This window comes from Naegleria gruberi, assembly GCF_000004985.1.
Source record: "Naegleria gruberi genomic scaffold NAEGRscaffold_22, whole genome shotgun sequence".
NCBI classification, from domain to species: Eukaryota; Heterolobosea; class Eutetramitea; order Acrasida; family Naegleriidae; genus Naegleria; species Naegleria gruberi.
Genome location: NW_003163305.1, coordinates 270513 through 291503, shown reverse-complemented (window position 1 = coordinate 291503; position 20991 = coordinate 270513). Strand labels below are relative to the sequence as shown.

General features: G+C 35.2%; 9 protein-coding genes and 1 non-coding gene across 10 annotated transcripts in view; 5 read left to right on the top strand and 5 right to left on the bottom strand.

The window, feature by feature from the left end:
* Nucleotides 1-303: 303 nt before the first annotated feature.
* NAEGRDRAFT_67247 (uncharacterized protein) lies at nucleotides 304-1068 on the top strand (the record flags this gene model as incomplete). The annotated part of the gene is made up of 1 exon (XM_002677560.1): nucleotides 304-1068. The coding sequence occupies one exon, from the start codon at nucleotides 304-306 to the stop codon at nucleotides 1066-1068; it is 765 nt and encodes a 254-aa protein (XP_002677606.1).
* Nucleotides 1069-1218: 150 nt separating this feature from the next.
* On the bottom strand, nucleotides 1219-3763 carry NAEGRDRAFT_57959 (uncharacterized protein; the record flags this gene model as incomplete). The annotated part of the gene is made up of 3 exons (XM_002677482.1): nucleotides 1219-2123; nucleotides 2505-3539; nucleotides 3592-3763. The coding sequence occupies 3 exons, from the start codon at nucleotides 3761-3763 to the stop codon at nucleotides 1219-1221; spliced, it is 2112 nt and encodes a 703-aa protein (XP_002677528.1).
* Nucleotides 3764-3927: 164 nt separating this feature from the next.
* Nucleotides 3928-3999, top strand: NAEGRDRAFT_t300. The gene has a single exon. It is a non-coding gene; the product is annotated as a tRNA-Glu (tRNA).
* A 158-nt stretch (nucleotides 4000-4157) lies between these two features.
* NAEGRDRAFT_67245 (uncharacterized protein) lies at nucleotides 4158-4517 on the top strand (the record flags this gene model as incomplete). The annotated part of the gene is made up of 1 exon (XM_002677559.1): nucleotides 4158-4517. The coding sequence occupies one exon, from the start codon at nucleotides 4158-4160 to the stop codon at nucleotides 4515-4517; it is 360 nt and encodes a 119-aa protein (XP_002677605.1).
* Nucleotides 4518-4602: 85 nt separating this feature from the next.
* Nucleotides 4603-4914, top strand: NAEGRDRAFT_67244 (uncharacterized protein; the record flags this gene model as incomplete). The annotated part of the gene is made up of 1 exon (XM_002677558.1): nucleotides 4603-4914. One exon carries the CDS (start codon nucleotides 4603-4605, stop codon nucleotides 4912-4914), a length of 312 nt encoding a protein of 103 aa, XP_002677604.1.
* Nucleotides 4915-5340: 426 nt separating this feature from the next.
* On the bottom strand, nucleotides 5341-8574 carry NAEGRDRAFT_79644 (FH2 domain-containing protein; the record flags this gene model as incomplete). The annotated part of the gene is made up of 1 exon (XM_002677481.1): nucleotides 5341-8574. One exon carries the CDS (start codon nucleotides 8572-8574, stop codon nucleotides 5371-5373), a length of 3204 nt encoding a protein of 1067 aa, XP_002677527.1. The 3' UTR covers nucleotides 5341-5370.
* Nucleotides 8575-8651: 77 nt separating this feature from the next.
* Nucleotides 8652-9587, bottom strand: NAEGRDRAFT_79643 (uncharacterized protein; the record flags this gene model as incomplete). The annotated part of the gene is made up of 1 exon (XM_002677480.1): nucleotides 8652-9587. The coding sequence occupies one exon, from the start codon at nucleotides 9585-9587 to the stop codon at nucleotides 8652-8654; it is 936 nt and encodes a 311-aa protein (XP_002677526.1).
* A 1730-nt stretch (nucleotides 9588-11317) lies between these two features.
* Nucleotides 11318-12055, top strand: NAEGRDRAFT_67241 (uncharacterized protein; the record flags this gene model as incomplete). The annotated part of the gene is made up of 1 exon (XM_002677557.1): nucleotides 11318-12055. One exon carries the CDS (start codon nucleotides 11318-11320, stop codon nucleotides 12053-12055), a length of 738 nt encoding a protein of 245 aa, XP_002677603.1.
* A 47-nt stretch (nucleotides 12056-12102) lies between these two features.
* Nucleotides 12103-14424, bottom strand: NAEGRDRAFT_67240 (uncharacterized protein; the record flags this gene model as incomplete). The annotated part of the gene is made up of 2 exons (XM_002677479.1): nucleotides 12103-12973; nucleotides 13058-14424. 2 exons carry the CDS (start codon nucleotides 14422-14424, stop codon nucleotides 12103-12105), a joined length of 2238 nt encoding a protein of 745 aa, XP_002677525.1.
* A 383-nt stretch (nucleotides 14425-14807) lies between these two features.
* NAEGRDRAFT_67239 (uncharacterized protein) overlaps nucleotides 14808-20991 on the bottom strand; it is a gene marked incomplete at both ends in the record, with an annotated part of 10339 nt that continues 4155 nt past the window's right edge. Inside the window, one exon of the mRNA XM_002677478.1 lies at nucleotides 14808-20917. Coding sequence (XP_002677524.1) covers nucleotides 14808-20917 — 6110 coding nt within the window. The remainder of the gene's footprint in view (nucleotides 20918-20991) is intronic.

Below are 20991 nucleotides of genomic sequence, written 5' to 3'. Positions count from 1 at the left end.
TCCTCTCAAAAAATGCACCACTCACATAAGAAGAGAGTCTATCAATACCATCGATCTCACCGTTAACTCTGTATCTAAATTGGGTGAGGCTCATCCACTTCGTAGTCTTGCTTTCTCTTCGGATACCATATGGCTCTATGTGGTCAGTAGCTGAGCACAAAATGGCAGTGAGACGAACATCCACGGGCGTCTTATAATAACTGATTCGCACATCTTTACCTTTTGTTCTTGAAACAATAGTTAAAAACCCGCCAACTTTTATCGTTCAAAGTACAGAATTTTAAAAAAAATTAATTTATTGTGATGAGCTCAGCCAGTTCAACTTCATCGGGGTATGTTCCTCCCTTCTCACCATCCTCTTCGTTCATGAAGAAGACCAATGCTATGGATGGAAGAACGAAACGAGTTGATGATGTGATGGTCAATATGGAAGATCACATTGCACTCCTCCATGCTGAAATTATGCAAATAAGAGATGATTTACGATTGCATCGAATGATGGCTAAAAAGTATGGAGAGGAAGGTTTTGGTGAAGGTGAACAACGATTACTCCAATTAAAACAAATGAAGAAGGAGGCCCTTAATAGAGTTAAGGGTCAGATGGGAAAGCTTGATAGAACCATCAAGGCTGGAAAGAGAATTAATAAGGAATTTAATGCAGTGGCTGCACTTGAGGAAAGATTAAAGGAAGCTAAGGAAAAACAAAGGAAGAGAAGAAAGGACAGAAAGATGAGTGAGGAAACACGAAGAATAGAAAAGGGAGAAAATGTCGATCTAGGAATTTACTCGGAAGGTGACAGTGGAAGTGGATCATCGTCCAATGATACGGATGCCTCATTCTACAAGGATGAAGAGAAGAAACAAAAGGTTGTTTTCAAGCAAAATTACACTGGAGACCTGATGGAAAGTCATGTGGATTCAAATCCAACGACGTCTTTGATAGGTTCATTCAGAGGACCAAGATCAAAGATTCTACTCAACAAGGAAGCACCCAAGTTCAAAGGTTACTTCAATTTGGCACATTTGGATGATGACGATCATCCTCACTCCTCCATGGTTCTCATTTAATTTATTATAATCTAAGAAAGACATTTTATCAAATTGTAAATATTAAATTCTTTCAAAACTCTTCTAATAATTATTTGATAATCAGTGTAATGAATCTGAATCTGTCAGTGCAGTTGACACAGTTATATATTTATTTTCTTGACTTTATTCTCAGTTTAATAAAACAGAAAAGATAACAAGAATGAGCATTGTAACTGCACTCATTACAACATTGGAAGCTCTAGAGATGGCCTTCTTTGGATTGGAGGTTTGGCCACCTCCTCCTGGTACATTCAATGAAGAATCTGGTCTTGGTATAGTACTAACATCTCTAAATATTGGTGTAATATCTTGTCTTGGATAAATTTTGAAAGATCTATATTCAAAAGACATGGGGAACTTGTCATAAATTTCCTTCTTGGCAGTAGCATATAATTCAGGACCACCAGTGTACTTGACAAGGAATGAACTTGCACATGAGGCAATTTTGGCATAGAAATTTCCAGTCAACCATCCATTTACAGCATCTTGACTTCTTTGAATTTGTTGTGCATCATTTTGCTCTTTGAATTCTTTCCATGTTTCGTACCATTTATAACTGTATGTGGAATTTTGCATTACAAAAGCCCAATAATAAGCCATATAACGATAATCATGTCCAGTAGCATATAATTGAGTTGTTAACACCTTGTGATATTCGCTCAATAGTGGCTCAACTGGGAAATCCAAATCTCTCATCATTCCCAAAACAATTAACATCATACTCTCTTGCCAGAAAGCAGCAATTCTACCATTTGTATCTCTTAAAAAGAATCTTAATGGAGACCATGTCCAGGCATTGTTTTTTCTTGCCCATTGATAATTTGGACGAGTATTGAAACGAGGATCATCAATTCCTCTCACTCCTTCCCAATATGCAATGGCATCATAAATTGTTTCATAGAAGAAAGATCTTTCAATGGATTCATCTGGTGAGAGAATGGCAGCGTACATTCTAGTTCTTGCAGTCCATGCAATTCCTCTCAATTGATCATTAATTCCAGCATATCCACTCATGCCACGTCCATAGATACCATCTGAAAGTATTCAATTATTAGAAACTGATCCAAAATAACTTACCATTCATTCTAGTACAACCAATGGCTGCCCAAAATTGTAAACTTTCCAAATAGTAGTAGTCTCCACTCAACATGTAAGGAACTGAAAATGGATCAGGCTATTAGAAACAATTATTAGAATACTTTTGAAAATAAAACTTACTTGATGAGAGGCATCAAAAATCCATGGATTGGTAATCTTTGGAACATTCAATGCTCCAGCATAAACATCGGCATTATTAGGGAACCACCAAGTTGGATGAGCATAGATTGAAATTGGTTTTCCAATAGCAGAAACTGTCTTGTTTCTATCCCAATAGAGTGAGGTATCCCATTCTCTGAATTGAGCTCTCCAAGCACCTGCCAAATCAGATTGAATCAAATTTATATGTCTCATTCTCCAATCTCCATTACACAACCAGTATGCAGTCCATTCTGGCATGACACCAATGTCATCTCTCATTCCTGTTGTTGGCATTCCTTTTGTCCAAAAACCTTGTTCAAAGATACCTCTTGGTCTTGTTAAAAATGTATTATAATATGAAGAGATTTGAGATGGCGTGTAAGTGTCATTGAGTGAATAATTTGGAACATAGTTTGTCAAGGCCAAATATTCAACATTGTAATTGAGATCATATTTGATTTCTGGCTCAGCTCCAAACCAATTAATACGTGTCCAACGAGCACCAAACCAATGAGTGACATTTGCTTGATTGTGTGATAATTGAGGATTGCTGACACCTGTATAAATTGAGACATGATATTGTACATCTTGCAATGTATCCATGACTGAATTTTCCAAGATACTCCTCACACGAACCTTTCCATTACTCCAATGTGAAAGATGAAAGATTGGTCTAAATGATTTTGGGCCTCCCAATCCAACATCTGCCTTTCTCTCAATAGAATGATCTGCAACAATTAATTCACATCTTACAGGTCCATTAGTTGTCCACTTGTATAAACCTTTTGAAATCATATCTCTGAGACTAATGTTACTCTCAGTTGAATTTCCTTCCAGTTTAATCTTTACTTCCAACTCTGGTTGATCATTTAACATGCCACTTATTGAACATGAAGAACCAACATGTGGAGTTGTGGAGAAAAATGTTAAATAGCCAAAGGAATTTGCAGGGATATTTGGTAGAATGGTAGAGATTATGGCAAACTTGACAGAACCATCAGGATATCTGTTGGTTACTTCAGTTTGTGAGGTAATAATTGTTCCATTAAATTTGACACCTGGCACTGATGGAATTTCACCTTGAATGAATGGGCGACCGATTTGGAGAGGTATTGCGGTTAGACCATTGCCAGAACGATCAGTTATGGTGATGGTATTGGATGTTCTTGTGGTAAGCTGTGCGAGAGCAACACTTGACCACAACGCAAGTACTAGTAATGAGATTACTTTGCTGATTAGTTTATGTATTAGAAAGCAACTTACCAAAGCGAATGTCAATCATTTTTTTTCGTCTGTTCGCCGCCGTTAGCACTGGTACTTGCATTCCTTTAATGTTTTGTTCCAAGATAACTGGGTTGACTAAATTGCGTGTTTGACAGAAGATAAGTTTACTGTCAAGTTCTATAAAAAGCTGCAATGATAATCTCATCGACATTTAAGCCTAATGAAATTAAGATACTCATTCATTTGAAATTAATATTTTTTAACAGCATTTGATTCTATTAAGCTTGTGAATTTCCTAAACGTTCAGTACTCAAACTTTACGAAATATTTTGCTATCTTGATTACATTTATGAAATATTTTCAATATGAACAAGATCCCGTGTAGTCCAATGGCTAGGATACCTGGCTTTCACCCAGGAGGTCCGGGTTCAATTCCCGGCATGGGAGGATAATTTTACTATTTCTTTTCTATTTTTCAATATTAGAAACAAATAGCGACTCTTCAACAATTTTCATAAAGTATGGTCTTCTATCTTATTGTTAAATTGTAATATTAGTCAACGAATCGGTAGATTAAAATAATTTACAATACAATTTTAAAAAAAATGCAAACATTGCCAGCAGACAATTGTACCTATTTGAAAACCAAGCACGGAAAAACCAGATACATCTTGGATGGACCATCGGAATCTGATCAAGTGGATCATGCCATTGTTTTTGTTTGTGGAATTTCCTCACACTCCTATTCTTATTTACATTTGATGAAGGCTATTGAGCAGACTTTGAATTCATCATCAGCATCATCGGAAAAAACAATTTATTTACGTTATGATAAGTACGGAAGAGGAAAATCTGAAAATCCAGAGATTGAACATTCGGCTGATTTGTTTGTGGATCAGTTGTATGAATTGATTGATAATTTAATTATTAAAGCTCATACAAAAAGAGGTTGGTATATATTTTGATCATGATGAATATATAATGTATTCAAAATAATGATTGGAATCAAATTAGAAACAAAGAGACCGAGAATAACAGATTGGATTTTCGATGGGTGGATGTGTATCTGTACATTTTGCTGCTAAACATTCGGATATTGTGGATGATTTGATTTTGTTTTCACCTGCTGGTGCAACTTGGAAATTGCCATTTGGAAGTTCACTTGTAAAGGTTCCATGGTTGGGAAATGTTGTTTATGGAGCTTTGCATAAGGCATCAACTGATGAACAAAAGGTTGCTACTGGACTTTTTGATTTGAATGATTCTCTAGTTCAGGAGAGAATGAAATACGCAGTGGAAATGAAAAATAAGGAAGATGAGAATAATTCTCAAGTAACTTCATTTGTTAATTCATTTACGTAGGTATTATGATGACATTGAATATTTACATTTTTCGAAAGTAATTTTCCATTGCAGGGAAGTGATGAACAGATTCGAATTGTTGGTAAATCAAATATTAGAGTTTTCCTCATTTGGTCAATCTTTGATTTGACAGTTCCAAGTACTGAATGTTTCCCAATCTATTATGATTTATTGAAGGAGAATAGCAAGTCGAGATTTGTCATTTTGAACAATACACGACACATGTTCTTCATGGAAAGAGAACAAGATACAGCTCAATTGATTGTAAACTTTTTAAAGGATTCAGATGAGGGTTCTGTGCATGATAAATTCGATAGAACAGTTACACACGTCAAGAAACAAGAACCAAACAGACAAATAATGACCAAAGCTGACACAACAATGTGGAACTTCTTTGCTGAACATGAAGAATTCAAAAAATTCATTATTTAAATTGATTAATCATCTATGTTTGTTTTATTGTTTAATATCACCGTTAGCTACTGCTGAGAGAATGGTCATGTTTCCTTCTGGTCTTCTATTCTGCAAAAAGTTCTTCAATTCTTTTCTTAATTGGTCATCCTTGTTCTTTTCCTTTTCTTCCTTGAGCTTGGTAAAAGTAGCGTCGAGTTGTTTCAAGAAGTTTGAAACAGCAGTGAAGAATAAGTGAGGAGTATCGCAGACATCCTTCTCCTTTTCGCCAAAGAATTTGGCAACCTCTTTCAAAATCTTTTCCAATTTTTCTTGGGCCTTGTTAATTTTTTGCATTTCAGATTTGGCATATTGATAGAATTCATCCAATTGCTTTGGGAATTTGTCATTGATAAACTTTTGCTCCTTCTTGTAGAATTCGAGTTCAGTTTGAATGACTTTTAAGGACTCGTTAAGTTTGCCAATTTCTTTCTTCAATTCTGGAAGCTCAATTCTAGATCCGACTTCAGCATAGTCTTTCAATTCCTTGAGAAGTTCTGGAATTAACTTGTCATCCTTGGCCAACAAGAATTCGCAAAGATAATTCATCATTGAACGATTTGGATCGCTAGAAGATTTGATATCACCAAGTTTTGTCAAAAAGTTAAGCTTGAAACCATAAACTCTGTCCTTGTCAGTCTTGGCCTTATTCAAAAAGTTGACAAGCAATACTATTAATGTCATCAATCTTTGTAAACTCTTGCATTGCACAATATTCTTGCATGCTCTATTCAAGGATTCAATATCTGGTTCTACACTAATAACAGATCCTTCAAAGTAAATTTGGCTTGACCATGCAGTGAATCTTTGTTTAAGTCTTGGAATGTCTTTCATGGCATAGAAGAGTTTGTCACCAGGTTCCAGCTGTTCCAAATAACCATCTCCTTTCTGTACGAAACTTTCAATTTCCTTGAATTTGTCTTCTTCAGGACACAAGTCTTTCAAACTGTGAATAGTTTGCTTTTGAAGTTCCTTTTCATTCAAATCAATTACATGTTTTCTAATTTCTCTTTCATTCTTCTTCAAAAAGCCCAATAACAATGCAAGTTGGTATGAAGTCTTCGAGTCAAGGAATGAAACAAGAGTAGGAACATTCTCCTTTTCTTGCGATGGAGCATCTCTTGTTTCCTTCTTTTGGAAGTTATTTTCGAATAGATTCTTGTCGAATATCTTGCTCATTTTTTCAGCATTTTCTTCTAAAATACTCATCCAACCAGTTCCTTCAATGTCCTTGTTATTGATCTTGTCGCCTGCTATGTGAATCTTTTTAGTGTCTTTGGTGGCTTTAAGCTCTGGTAATTTTGGAAGTTTGGTTTTCATTCCAAAAAAGCCACCACCAGGAGGCATTGGAATACCAGAACCTGGCGGTGGAGGAACACCAGGCATTCCAGGTGGTGGTGGAACACCAGGAGGTAGTGGAATACCAGAGCCTGGTGGAGGTGGAATGCCACCCATACCAGGAGGTGGAGGTATTCCCATTCCAGGTGGAGGTGGAATGCCAGAACCTGGTGGTGGTGGAATACCACCCATACCAGGAGGTGGAGGAATGAGAGCTTCTACAGGTTCCACAATATTTACAGAGAATGAATACTTTTCAGCGAGTGGATTCTTTGAAAAATCGACAAGCTTGTCGAGCAGAGGATTGTCTTGAGAATCGAATTTAGAAACACTAACTGTTGCATTTTCCTTATTGTTTCTAGTGATGTCTGTTAATTGTGAGATAATATCCAATGCTTGAGTGCGTTCCTTTTCCAGTGCCTTGATACTGTCTCTTTGCAAATCAATAGTTGTTTGTAATTTGAGAGATTCAATTCTGTCAGCTCCACCACTCTTTTCTGTCACATCTCCAGAAGGTGTAATAGTATCTGCAAGTACCTTTTCAACGAGGGTCCACTTGGAGTCAAGTTTGTCCTTATTCTTATTCATAGTTATGAGAAGTAACAATTTCATGGTATTAATCATACTACTATTAGACTCGGCAGATTCACTCAATCTCATTTTCATTACTTTGGCAATTTCAACAGGATCTGACAAGGAAAGCCAAAGGTCTTCGTCTTCCTTAGAAATACCATCTCCTTTGAAAGCATTTTGGAATATTCTTCTTTCGTTATTTTCAAAGTCAAGGAACATTTTACACTGATTTAAGAGTTTTCCATTTGTAATTTCCTCCTTGCTGGCATACTTTTCGCTGACAAATTTCTTAACATCAAAGTTAATAAATTCTCTATATATATGACTTGCAAAACTCGAATTCTTAGAAGCATAAAGGAATGAATTCATAAACATTAAAATGTGAGCTGCTAGCTCTTGCTCGTGATAAAAAACTGATTCCATACAGTGGAACATTTCTTTGAATCTGTGCTTTTCATTCTTCATCAATTTATAGCTATTGACAGATTCTAAAATGATCCAAAAACCATTCTCGCCATAGTAGGCCACAACTGATAACAGGACTAGAATTTTAGATCTTAGGTTAGACTTTTGAACAATCATTTGGTTGACAAGACCTTTCAGTGTCTCTGTCGTTTTTCTTCTAGATTCTCTTGGTGAGGAAAGAACAGAAATAGATTGAGCATCATTTTCAGGCTCTTCGTCTGAACTTGATCCATCATTATTCTCTGCTCCAGAGGATGAGGTATTAGTTTGAGTGCTAAATGGTTTTGTTCCTCTTGGACTTTGAACAGTTTCATTTCTACTGTTATTAGTAATAAAGTTTGAATAGTCCAACATTTCCTTGAGGAATGCTTCAAAGTCACAAATCATTAACAAGTGTTTGATAACATCAGAGTGTGCAATCAATGCTTCCATTCCTTCATCTGTATCAACAATAGAATGGAAACACAAGATGATTTGTTGTAAAATTTCCAACTCGGTTAATTGATAAGAAATCTTCTTCTTTCTTTGTTTCTCTGTATGCAAGTTCAGTTTGTAAATTCTATTAACTTTGGTCAATAAAAGACTTAATGCATTAATACCATCTTGCTGAATAAACTCGGTAACAAAATTAATCTCGCGTGTTCTTAAGGCAACAGATAAGTGTCTCACAGTTTCCAAGATTACGTGCAATCTTCTGTGATGAGTTCTGACGTTTGTAATGAGATATTCATAATCTTGTAAGTAAGAAAAGATGACTACAAGAGTTTCTCTAATTTCATCAGCAACTGTCAATGGCTCTGAATTTGGATCATTATAAGAATTCTCACTCGACATGTTATTGAGTTGCTCGTTCATTTGAATAAAAACTAGTTTTTGTTTCAAAGACCAATTCTTTTTCACGTATTCAATTTCTAATAATATTCAGGATTAAATATACTAAAACATATATCAATAAACATACCATATTGCTTGACTGCTCTACTCTTTAAAACAGCCTCAAAATCCTCATTTATCTTATTGAGTCTTTCTTCTGTCAACTCCAATTCAGGAGATTTGACTGGAGATCTAGAACTCATTGGAGATAATTGACGAACAGAAATTTCATTAAACTTTGTTCGATGATGCACCTTATCGCCCTGTTGCACCAACACTGAAGTTAAGGAAGGAACATTGAAAGATGTTGGACTTCTTCCATGATGCATAGCCTTTGGAGAGGGTATTTGCAACTTTTGTGGAGTGATTGAATTGGGTGATTCACTTCTCTCTCCCGAATTCATATTTTGCTGACCATTGCTATGATGATCATCATTGATGGTAATATTTACATCTCCCGAAACGGATCCCTGAGAACTCAATGATTGTGTATCAATGGACGAAACAATCGAAAGGCTACTGCTGCTACTACTACTAGTCTGACTATTACTCGTTGCACTTGTAGATGATGCGGATGAGGATGTATTGCTGCTGCCATTTGATGATGAATTTTTTTTACTTTCCCCGCCATTTGAATATGGATGGCCGTTAGATTTTGATGAAGAAGAATTGGAGTCTGTTGTGGCGAAACTTTGCAATAATCTAAAACTAGTTGGTCTGGAAATTTCCATATTCCGTGATCCTTTTCTTGGTGGTGCTTGTTTGGATGAATTTTGTGGTGGTGGTTGACTTGATGTAGTAGGTTGTTGAGAATTATTGGTAGAAGTAGTAGTATTACCACCATTAGTATTACTACCATTGTTATTATTACTGTTGGTATTGTTGTTGTTGTTGTTATTGGAGGAAGAGCCAAGAACGTACTGATCTTTTGATTTGTCAGTATTGTTCGTACGGCTTCCAAACATTCGTTTCATTTTTTCTGAAAGCTGTTGAAATGATGTGGACATTTGATTGGTTTGCTCCAGAAAGTGTTGCCTATTGTTTATTTGAATCCATCAAAGACAGTTTTTTTGGATGTTAGTAGGAGGTTGTTCTAGAGAATCACGTTATTGGATATGAGTTATTGTTAAGAGAATCTCCTTAATAATGATGGAAGTGATTTTTGAAAATTTGACATTTTAGATTTTGGTTAATTGCTGAACGAGAGAAGTTTCAATTTAGAGAACAAGAGACAAAGTAGTGAAAAACCTTATCAGCTTTTCACATATACTACAAGCTGCAAACTGACTTGTAAGCTTGAGTTGACAATAATGAATGTTGTAACTGATAAATTTCTGTCAACTTCCCAAAAGGTTGATTGTCAATTAAATGTTAACGATCACTGTGCAAATTTGGGTTGTGAACTTTGTTGATAGATGTTGTCTATAACCATTGACTTGTAAGTGGCTTACTCTTTGGTTAACGTTAATATTGGATGTTGTTATTGTACCTTAGAATGGATTTACAAGCAGAAATCAATCTGATCAATTAGACAATATTTCAGATATTATTATTAATTAAACCCTCAAGTGATGGATCATAATGGACCAAATGAGTTTGTTTTATAAATTAATTACGAAATAACAAGTTATAATTGCAGGAAAAGCTGGGAGTTTGACCGTGAATATGCTAAGTGTTCAAATTGATAGATTGAATCAATTTAAAAGAAATGAAATTTTCCTCAATAATTTGTTAATCAGATATTACAAGCAAAAAAGAAGAGTAGATTCATAATAGTATTGTGGTGCTAGGAAGTAGAGTAATTTTTATATTGATTATAAAAACTCTTTGTAAACTAAGAGGTACCTGTCTTTATTGTCAAGAAGGAAGAAATAATGAATTTAAAAGAAACATGTCACCTCTATTTGATTTTTAACATTGCTTACATTGAAACTCTTCATCTCAAAAACTCCAAATAAAGACCCTTAATGCTTGTAGTGAATATTCTCTCTTGTTACCTTAGTGAGATGCAACCTCAAAAAAATTATCAACACCAGATGGTGATTATCATTGATGAATACCTCAACATCTAGCTGAATAGTCATCGTCGAGGGACTATTTGAATTACTCCTAAATTACTATTTGAATAATGAAGAGTACTGTAGATCAAAAATTGTACAGTTTTGTTCGTAGTAGTATTCATTGAATCGTAGTGTTGTAGTACCAGCAATGTATTACTCAATTCTCAGCTAAATACCATATAGACAGCATTCCATTATCCCTACAATCCGTATGGATCCTTATTGAACCAACAACTACAACACCAATCTAGTTCTGACAAGGCACTTTGAGCTGCAAAAAATCCCTCCAATTTTTTACTTACATCATCATTACAAACTTTTGTATTATTCATCACCACTATGGCATCGAGCAAGAAGAACAACTTTCAACTCTGAGCCTTTGGGTAAGGCTTGATTTGGTATTTTGATATTGTTTATCATCACGAGTAGTGAAAGATTGAATGAAGGTTAAAAAAAATAGCCAAAACATCAAATACTACAAACACTTTCGCTTTTGAAAAAGAGGACATCATCATATCGTTCGGTTTTTCATAAGATTTTGGAGGAACACATTGTGTATTTTTGTGATTCCTAATAATAAGAAGTATAACTAAGTGACTGATTAGACAGTCTTGTGAATTTTTGTAAATTATTCCGTGTACATTATGAAACCTAAATACCTTGAAGGTGGTAGATTTGAATCTCCTAATAGTAGTTTAAGAAGATCATCTTCTTTGCCTTCCTACATTAATTTATATTGCAATCCTTCAGCAGCATCCACTAACAACATACAACAACATGGTGGTCAACCACTTCCTTTCACAAACCATCATTCTCCTCCTACACTCTCATCACAATACTTGGAACAATATAACAATAACTACCATCAACACCTGTCAATATTTAATAATCAATCTAATGATAATTCTAGACCATCTTTCACAAATACATCCACCCCTACCTCAATTTATCAACATCCAACAAGTGATTATTCAGGAATGCAGATTCCCACAAACATACAAGACTTTTCCCATAATGCAAAAATTGTATCAACCAATGATATGATGGTTTGCCAATCTGACAATTTTCCTCAACAACACTGTAATCTAGGTAATCAAGGAGGTGTCACCACCTCAATGAATCAGGCCATACCTTCCAATCCTCCTTCCCTTCCTAATAATTACCTCCACCTAACCATTACTCCCAACAATTTCCAATCCTTTGATCAATTCCTAAAAGAAAACTCATACAAGTACCAACCCACCTCTGTAAATGAATCCCTAGATGATATCAAAAGAAAGAGAATCATCACGAAAGAAGATAAAGAAGAAGAAAGAGAGCACCACCAAATCAAAATGACTAGGTCAGGAACCTCAACAAGTTGTGCCTTCAATATGTTTTAATTTATTACAATGTCAACTCGAATAAAGTTTGCTCTTGATTTCAAAAATTAATTATTTGGAGGTGTGAGTAGGAAATTAATGGAAGGTAGAGTATTACCTTCTCTCATATTTGGTGGTGAGGTTGTTGTTGAATTTGTTTGCTCTGCAAAAACTTTTCCATTATTGGATGGAATTGGAGGAAGTGGTCTATTCTTCAAATTGTAATAATTGTTGAGACCAGAGGTTGTTTCATGTTGTTGTGAAGAATTGTGATTTTCACCATTTTCTTCTTCAACATTTGCAGCAGAAGCAGTATTATTTACAAATGGATTTGGAGCATTCATCATACCCATCACGTTGGTCTCATTGTGTCTCATTAAAAGTGAGACTACATTCTCTCTGTCTGCACTCACAGTGAATGGTCTAGTTGCAACTCTCACTTGTGCAGTTGATGGAGGAGCTTGGAATGAAAGAGGTCTACAACCAGGTGATGTCTTTGGTGGTGAGGTTGAATTGTTGGCAATTGCATTAAGGATTGGACTTGATTCAAAGGAGGTTTCATCCATCTTTTCAGTGAGCATTGTTGTGGAAGTGCTGCTGACAGCAGTGGCAGGATCATTGTTGATTGCAGTTGCAGTGATGGATGATTGTAATGTCCTAGTACCTCCACATTCATCACAATAGAACTGATCATTCACTGATTGTGAAATGTGTTGATGACTTTGAGATTTTGGAAGGGAAATACCTGCCTGTTGAACACACTTTCTGTGCATATACCTCTCACAAGCGCAACACAAAATCCATGGCTCTGTGGAAACGAGCTCATTAACATCTCTGTAAATTTCATTACAAAATTTACAAAAATGTCCCTTACGATAATGAAGTCCACAAGCATTACACAAATTGGCTCTTCTTCCACCTTCGACGAAATATCCCTTTCTAATACATGTGATTCAAATTAAGAAATTTCACATAATTATTGTAAAATGTTAAATATTTACAATAAAAATATCAAATACTTACCTCCATAATGGAGTATCAGTAGCATTACACTTTGGATTTTCACATTGCTTTACAGAACTCTTTGTCTTTTTAGGTGGTTTAGGTTGAAAATTCGAAAATGACCTAATCATCTTACTATTATTATCCCAAGGTAGTGGATTAATCCCAAACTGATTCGTCATCATCACTGCCGATTGTCCATTCACTGACGAAGCATTACTTGTCGACAATGATGCACAAGACAATTGATTATCCTTACTGCTATTATTATTATTATTATAATTATTAACAATGCCACTGAATGAAATATTGGAAATTGGCACTGGACGTGATGGCTTTGGTGGCAATGGTGGATAAAATTCATTATTATTAGCATTATTAGCATTATTATTAGCAGCACCATGAGAATGATTATAATAATTATTATTATTATTGGCCAATGTATTATTATTAGTAGTATTGGTATTCATCATTACATGTGCATTTAAAGGTTGATGATGAACCACCACCATCGGAGGAGGAGCAGTTGAAGATGAAGTTGAATTTGGAGTGGTGGGAAAGAAAGTTTGTTGTTGTTGTGGATCGTGATGAATATAAAGTTGTTGTTGCACGTGATGAAGAGATTGTTGAGGTGAATGATAAGAATAGGAATTTCCAACTGGAAAGGTTCCAATAACTACATTATTAGAAATGTGATTGGTAGTGGACAACGATGGCGTGGTGCTGTTGGATGGAGGTTGTTGTTGTGGAGTAACAAGGTTGTGTTGTTGTTGTTGCTGGGGTAGAATAGGATAGTGTTGGTGAGGATTCGAATAATTGTTGTGGGAAAGACTTGGAGGTAGATTAATGCCATTTGGAGTGATGACTGCTTTTCTGTTGAGTTGGTGGTTGGTCATCAGAGAGGAATTGGATCGTTGGGTTCGATGTTGGTTGTTATTCGAAAGTTGGTTGTCATTATTCGAAAAGGAGGAGGTTGAAGAGGACATGGTTGGTGATTCATCTTCCATTTGATTATGATTATTAGAATAATCCTGATGATTATTGTGTTGCTGATTATTCGAAAACTGTTGGTGATGATATTGGAAATTATTAGAAACATTATTCGAATGTGATGAATGATGATTACTGAAATTCGAAAGACCACTCATTATCGAATCTTGAGAACGTGGTCTTGAACTGTTCGAACCATGGGAAGCCGAAAGAAATGGAGAAGAAAATGGATAATGTGGACTTGGATAGCTATGATGTGGTTGTTGCTGCGAATTACCACTATTCGAATTCTGAATAAACGTATGAATCGATGGCAGATGAAACGATCCAGAGCCGCCATCTTCTTCGTCTTGATGTGACATTTGCTGTCTATTGTCAAATTGTTGTTGTGGAAACATTTTTTTTCAAGATTTTTTAACATGGAAATGATTTGCCACAACTACCAGAAGGGCCAACTTGACTAGATTGGTAACGGTTTCCACAACCGCATCTAATCTAATGACATGCAATGTTTTATAATTCATTTTCACGAGTCATATTTGGAACTGTTTACAATGGGAGTGAATGGGTCAAAAGGTGATATTGGAGATAGTGGATGGTGAGGAAGAGTTTGTTGGTTGGAGATGGTGTGAGGTGTTGGGATGGCAGAGTTATCTGCCAAATGTCAAGTGTGAAAAGTGAAAGTGTTGGTTGGGACTTGCGAATTGTAAGAAGTGAGTGAAACACTGAAACAAAGCGAATGCCTTTATTTGTAATTGAAGATTGTTGATTTGTGAAATGATCAAGATCTACTAGTATTCGAATCCAATAACACTGTATCAAATGTTTCGTCTACTGTTTCTTCATCAAGATCTCCATATTCATCAGCATCAAAGGCATTCAACAAAATTTGTGATTCTGCACCAGCAGGCAAATCATCAACACAATCCACACCCACCATCAAAAATGGCGGGAATTTCACCAATTGACCAGATCTACAATCATAACATGTGAAATATTCACTATAATTTTCATTGTATAACGAACACAATGCTTCAAAACATTCTTGCTGTTCGCACACGAAAAATCCAATTTCACTTTCTGATTGTTGACCATCAAAGCTAATCTCAAATTTCGCCTTTTTCAAGGTTTTATGCCCACAATTGTCGCAGTAAGGTAAATTTTTCTCTGTTTCATGGGTGGAATGAGTTTCGTCTTGTTCATCTTGTTCGAGCTTGTTTCGTCTAGTTTGTTTTACGAAATCTACTAACTGTAGTAGGGAGTGTTTACGATCTCTTGGACCTTTGGTTGTGCAAATCATTGAGGCGAATCCAAGAGTCATACAAGTATAGGTTAGGGCAATTTCGAATGATCTGACACTTTGGATGAATTTAAATTCGCCAGAGACAATTGGCAGGGTAAAGTGACATATTAGTTTTTTGAGTGATTGGAGGTAGAGTTGGAGTTGAGTAGAAGGTTGTGGAAGAGAACGTTTGGATTGGTTATCAATTTTTGATGTCCAACATTTGGCAGGTGATGGTATGAGTAGTAATGAACAATTAAGGTTCATGGAATCGATATTAATGGATGCTGTGCCTTCCTTACCACCTCTGACTCTTCCATAATCAATCAAATCTTGTGAAATGTTTTGAATTGTAATGTTGAATTGGAAAACTAATTTTGACATTTCATGATAAAGAGTTAGAGAGCTAGAACTTGTTGTAAAGGAGTCCCCACTTGAAATACTGTCGTCCTGGCAGTATAGAGCAGGAATGAATATACCGTAGAGATTTTCTGGATTGATTAATTGAGCTGTGATTAACAGAGATGCAGATGTTGAGGTTGTTGTGTTGTTGTCATTGGTTGACTGGATTATTTGCCAATTATTACGCTTCTGTGGGAAAATGGAAAGAATTTTAAGATAGCTTTCTGTAGAATTGGTTTCATAATTGTATAATTCAGAAGATTGATTTGTGAGGCTTGATAGGACTGAATTTTGAATGGTCAAGTCAACTAGACCATTTTCATTTTCTTTCATAAAGAGGCAAGAATCAACATTCTCAAATATCATCAATATTTTGTAGTTATATGAAGAAGTAGGATCATGAATAGAATCATAAACCAAACAATTGTCTTTTCTATCTAGAGGTTTCATACTCAGTTCGATATTGCATTCGATATTTTCAAATCTTTCGTCAAGAGAATAGAATGCAAATCCAAAAGCATCATTTTCAATTTGGATACTTTCGTATTGAGTTAATGATTTAGAGCTTTCAATAGAGTTAACCATCTTTCCTAAACTCTTGAAAGAATTTCCATTTTCACAATATGATCGAATAGAATATTCGAAACTTCTAATTCCGTTATTTTGAATCTTGATTAGATATTTGAAACTATTCATTGAAAATAAATTAGGAGAATATTTGATAGTTGACCTCAAAGTTTGATTCAATTTTCCACTCAAACCAATTTTCAAACTTTCACTCATCCAATTAGAATTAAAAATTGTTAAATCTCCATAAATGGAGCATTGCTCATCAGAATCTTGTTCGAATTGACATTCCTTTCCACTATATTTCAAACTTGAACAATTACACTTGTCAGGAGCTATGCAATATCCATTTCCCTTACAAACATTAATGTCAGATGCCAAATGACCAAAACAAATGACTTGCTCACAATTTTTTCCTCCATATCCAACATTACATTTACAATTCAAAGCACTTTCACAAACACCATAAACACATGAAGTTTTGTTACAGACTGTCAAATGACATTCTTCACCAAGATATCCTTCATTACATTGACATGTATCCTTTGCAAAACATTGACCATTTCCATTACAAACACTTGTTGAATTTTCATTGTAATTGCCAAAACATACTGGAATGTTACATTCTGGACCGTGATATCCCGTTTCACATTGACATGTGTCAGGATTTGTGCAATTTCCACGACCTTGACAAACTGTTGATGATTCATTGGAGAGGACGGAGAAGCATTTGATAAGGTCACATTGAGGGCCATAGAAACCAGAATCACATTGGCACGAGTTTAGATCTTGGCAATATCCGTGTCCAGAGCAAACTAATGGTTCTGAGTTTAGTTTGGAAAAGCAAGTGAATGAGGAACAATTGGGTGATAGATATCCTTCTTTACAGGCACATAAATTAGGAGATTCACACTGGCCATTACCAGAACAGACTTGAGAATTAGTCGAATTGATTCCAAAACATTCGAATAGATTGCAATCGGTTCCGTGGTAACCATTTTCACAAATACATTCAGAATGATTGCAAAATCCATTACCAGAACATTGTATACCGTCATGTTGAGAACACGACTCTAGAGTGGAATTATTGGAATCAGTAGAATTAGTTTCGGTTTGGTTATTAATATTTACAGAAGTGGAATTCAAAGTTTGATTGGTGGCTGATAATGTTGAATTTTCAGAAGAAGTAGAATTATCAATAACATTAGTTTGGTTACTTGTGAGTGCTGTTGAATTTGATACCTCAGTTTGATTTCCATTTATGGAAGATGAATTAAGGGTTTGATTCGTTAATGGTAGTGTTGAGTTTTCAATAACAACAGTTTGATTGCTTTCTAAAGTTGAATTAGACATTTCAGTTTGATTATTTCCATTAATCAAAGTGGAATTATCAAACAGGGTAGAATTATCATCACTACTTGTTTGATTACTAAATAGAGTTGAATTTGTTGTTTCAGTTTGGTTATTAGTTTCATTTCTCTCAATAATTGGATCTGGAATATTAATTTCACAATCACTCCCAGTAAATCCATCAAAACATGTGCAATTATCCAAAGATAAACAGCTTCCATTTCCACTGCAAACATTCGAATCATTAAAATGTAATCCATGGCAGGTAAAATCTTGGCATTCCACACCTAAAAATGATATATTACATTTACAATTATTGTAATCGAGGCATTGGCCATTTCCAGAGCAAACCAGTGAAGAATTGAATGCTTTCCCAAAACAATTAAATAATTCGCAATCTTCTCCATAATAATGATCAAAACATGAACAATTATTTGGTGAGTGACATTTTCCATTTGAGCTGCAAACAGTTTCATTATTTTTGTGAATGAAATTACATTCAAATTCTGAACAATCTCTCCCAAAATATCCTTCTTCACAAGAACAATTATTTGGCAAGTGACATTTCCCATGTTCAGAACAAACTTTAGAGGAGTTGCTTTGAATTTCAAAGCAATTGAATAGTTCACAACTAGCTCCGTAATATCCAGCTGGACAGGAGCAATTATTGGGAGAAGTACATGGAGAAACTCTAGAACAGACATTTGGATCATCTTTGTGAATTCCAAAACAATCAAAATCTTGACAATAATCTCCATAAAATCCTATACCGCATTTACAAATATTCGAATCTAAACATTTACCTTTTCCTGAACAGACAAGTGAAGAATTTTTTGGCATGTCGAAACAATCGAATAAGTCGCATGATTCTCCATAGTAACCTTGTGAACAGTTACAGTGGTCGTATTCTAAACATTGACCTTTGCCCGAGCAAACATTGTTCGAATTGTTAGAAAGTAATCCGAAACAAAAAGTAATGGAACAGTTTTCTCCAACATGTTTCGAGTCACATTCACAAATATCAAATGCTGTACAATTACCAAATCCACCACAACTTTGTAAACTATTAGAAACAAGTCCAAAACAAGTAGTTTCTTCACAATTGGCATTAAAATAATTCTCTTCACATGAACAATTATTTGGAGAGATACATGTACCATGTCCACTGCAAATATTAGAATCTGATGCGTTCACGTTAAAACAAATTGGAATTGAACAATTTTCAAATGTAAATCCTTCGTGACATTGGCATTCGTTAGGTTTCAGACAATTTCCATGTGAAGAACAAACATTCGTATCAGAGGCTGTTAAATTATAACATAAAGGAATGGAGCAATTTGTAAATGTCCATCCATCGTAACATTCGCACAAATTTGGTGAAATGCATTTACCATTTCCATAACAAGTATTCGAATCATTATATTGTATTCCAAAACAATCGAATAAATCACATTGTGGGCCATAAAATCCATTATCGCATAGACATGTATCAGGTGAAATACACCCACCATGGGATGAACAGATCAAATCTGATTCATTCATGAGTAAATGTTTTCCAAAACATATTGGAATTGAGCAATTAAATCCAGTATAACCATTTTCGCATTGGCAAATGTCAGGAGCAAGGCATTGTCCATGATTTGAACAAACATTTGAAATATCTGAAGCATTAAATCCAAAACAAATAGGAATTGAACATTTCGATGAAGTATATCCTGATTTACATTGACACGTATCTGGATATGAACAATTACCATGTCCATAACAAACAGTTTCATTACTTGCTGGAATTCCAAAACAAATTGGAATACTACACTCATCACCAGTCCATTCATTTGAACATTGACAATTATCTGGTGATAAACATTCACCGTGTGATGAACAAACTTGTGAATTTGAAGCTGTGATGTTGAAACAAATTGGAATTGAGCAATTATCAGATGTATAACCATCTGAGCAAACACAGGAATCTGGTTGTGAACAATTTCCATGTCCATAACATACAGTGGAGTCATTAAATTTCACACCAAAACAACTGTGCAATTCACACATTGCTCCATAATATCCATTCTCACAAATGCATGTATCTGGCCCAACGCAATAACCATGTGATGAACAAATTGACATTGACTCATTCATTTCTAAATGAATTCCAAAACAAATTGGAATTGAACAGTTCAAAGAAGTGTAACCATTTAGACATTCACATAAATCAGGTTCAATACATTGACCATGTGCAGAACAAACACTTGAAATATCAGATGCATTATAACTATAACAAATTGGAATTGAGCAATTGGATGAAGTGTAACCATATTGACATTGGCATTGGTTTGGATGTGTACAATTACCGTGTCCATAACATACGTTTGAATCGTTGAATTGCACTTGGAAACAATCATGGAGTTCACATTGTGGACCATAATATCCATCACCACAAAGACAAGTGTCTGTATCCACACACTGTCCATGAGTTGAGCATATCAAATCTGATTCATTCATGAGTAAATGTTTTCCAAAACAAATTGGAATTGAGCAATTAAGTCCAGTATATCCATTTTCGCATTGGCAGTTATCAGGTGAAATACATTGTCCATGATTTGAACAAACATTTGAAATATCTGAAGCATTAAATCCAAAACAAACTGGAATTGAACAATTATCCGAAGTATATCCTGAAATACATTGACACGTATCTGGATTAGAACAATTACCATGTCCATAACAAGTAGATTCATTACTTGCTGGAATTCCAAAACATATTGGAATATCACAAAGCAATCCTGTAAAATAAACCGAACATTCACATTCATTGGGCTTAATACACTGTCCATGAGAAGAACAAACATTAGAATCAGAAGAATTGAGCCCAAAACAAACTGGTAACGAACAATTATCCGAAACATAACCTTCTTCACAAAGACAAATATCTGGAGATGAACAATTACCATGGCCATAACAAGTCATTGCAGAATCATTGAATGGTACTCCATAACAATTATGTATTTCACAATTATCTCCATAATATCCGTCATAACATTGACAAATGTCATGAGCAACACAATGGCCATGTGAGGAACAGGGAGCTGTTTCATTCATCAAGATATGAACGCCAAAACAAATAGGAATTGAACAATTTTCTGAGGTATACCCAGTTGAGCATTTACACAACTCTGGATAGATGCATTGGCCATGTGAAGAGCAAACTTGAGCATCTGAGGCGTTGTATCCATAGCACATTGGCATGAAGCAGTAGCTAGATGTGAAACCATGCTTACATGTACAATAGTCTGGATAGGTACAGTTGCCGTGTCCATAACAAACAGATTCGTTGGTTGCAGGAATTCCAAAACAAATTGGAATG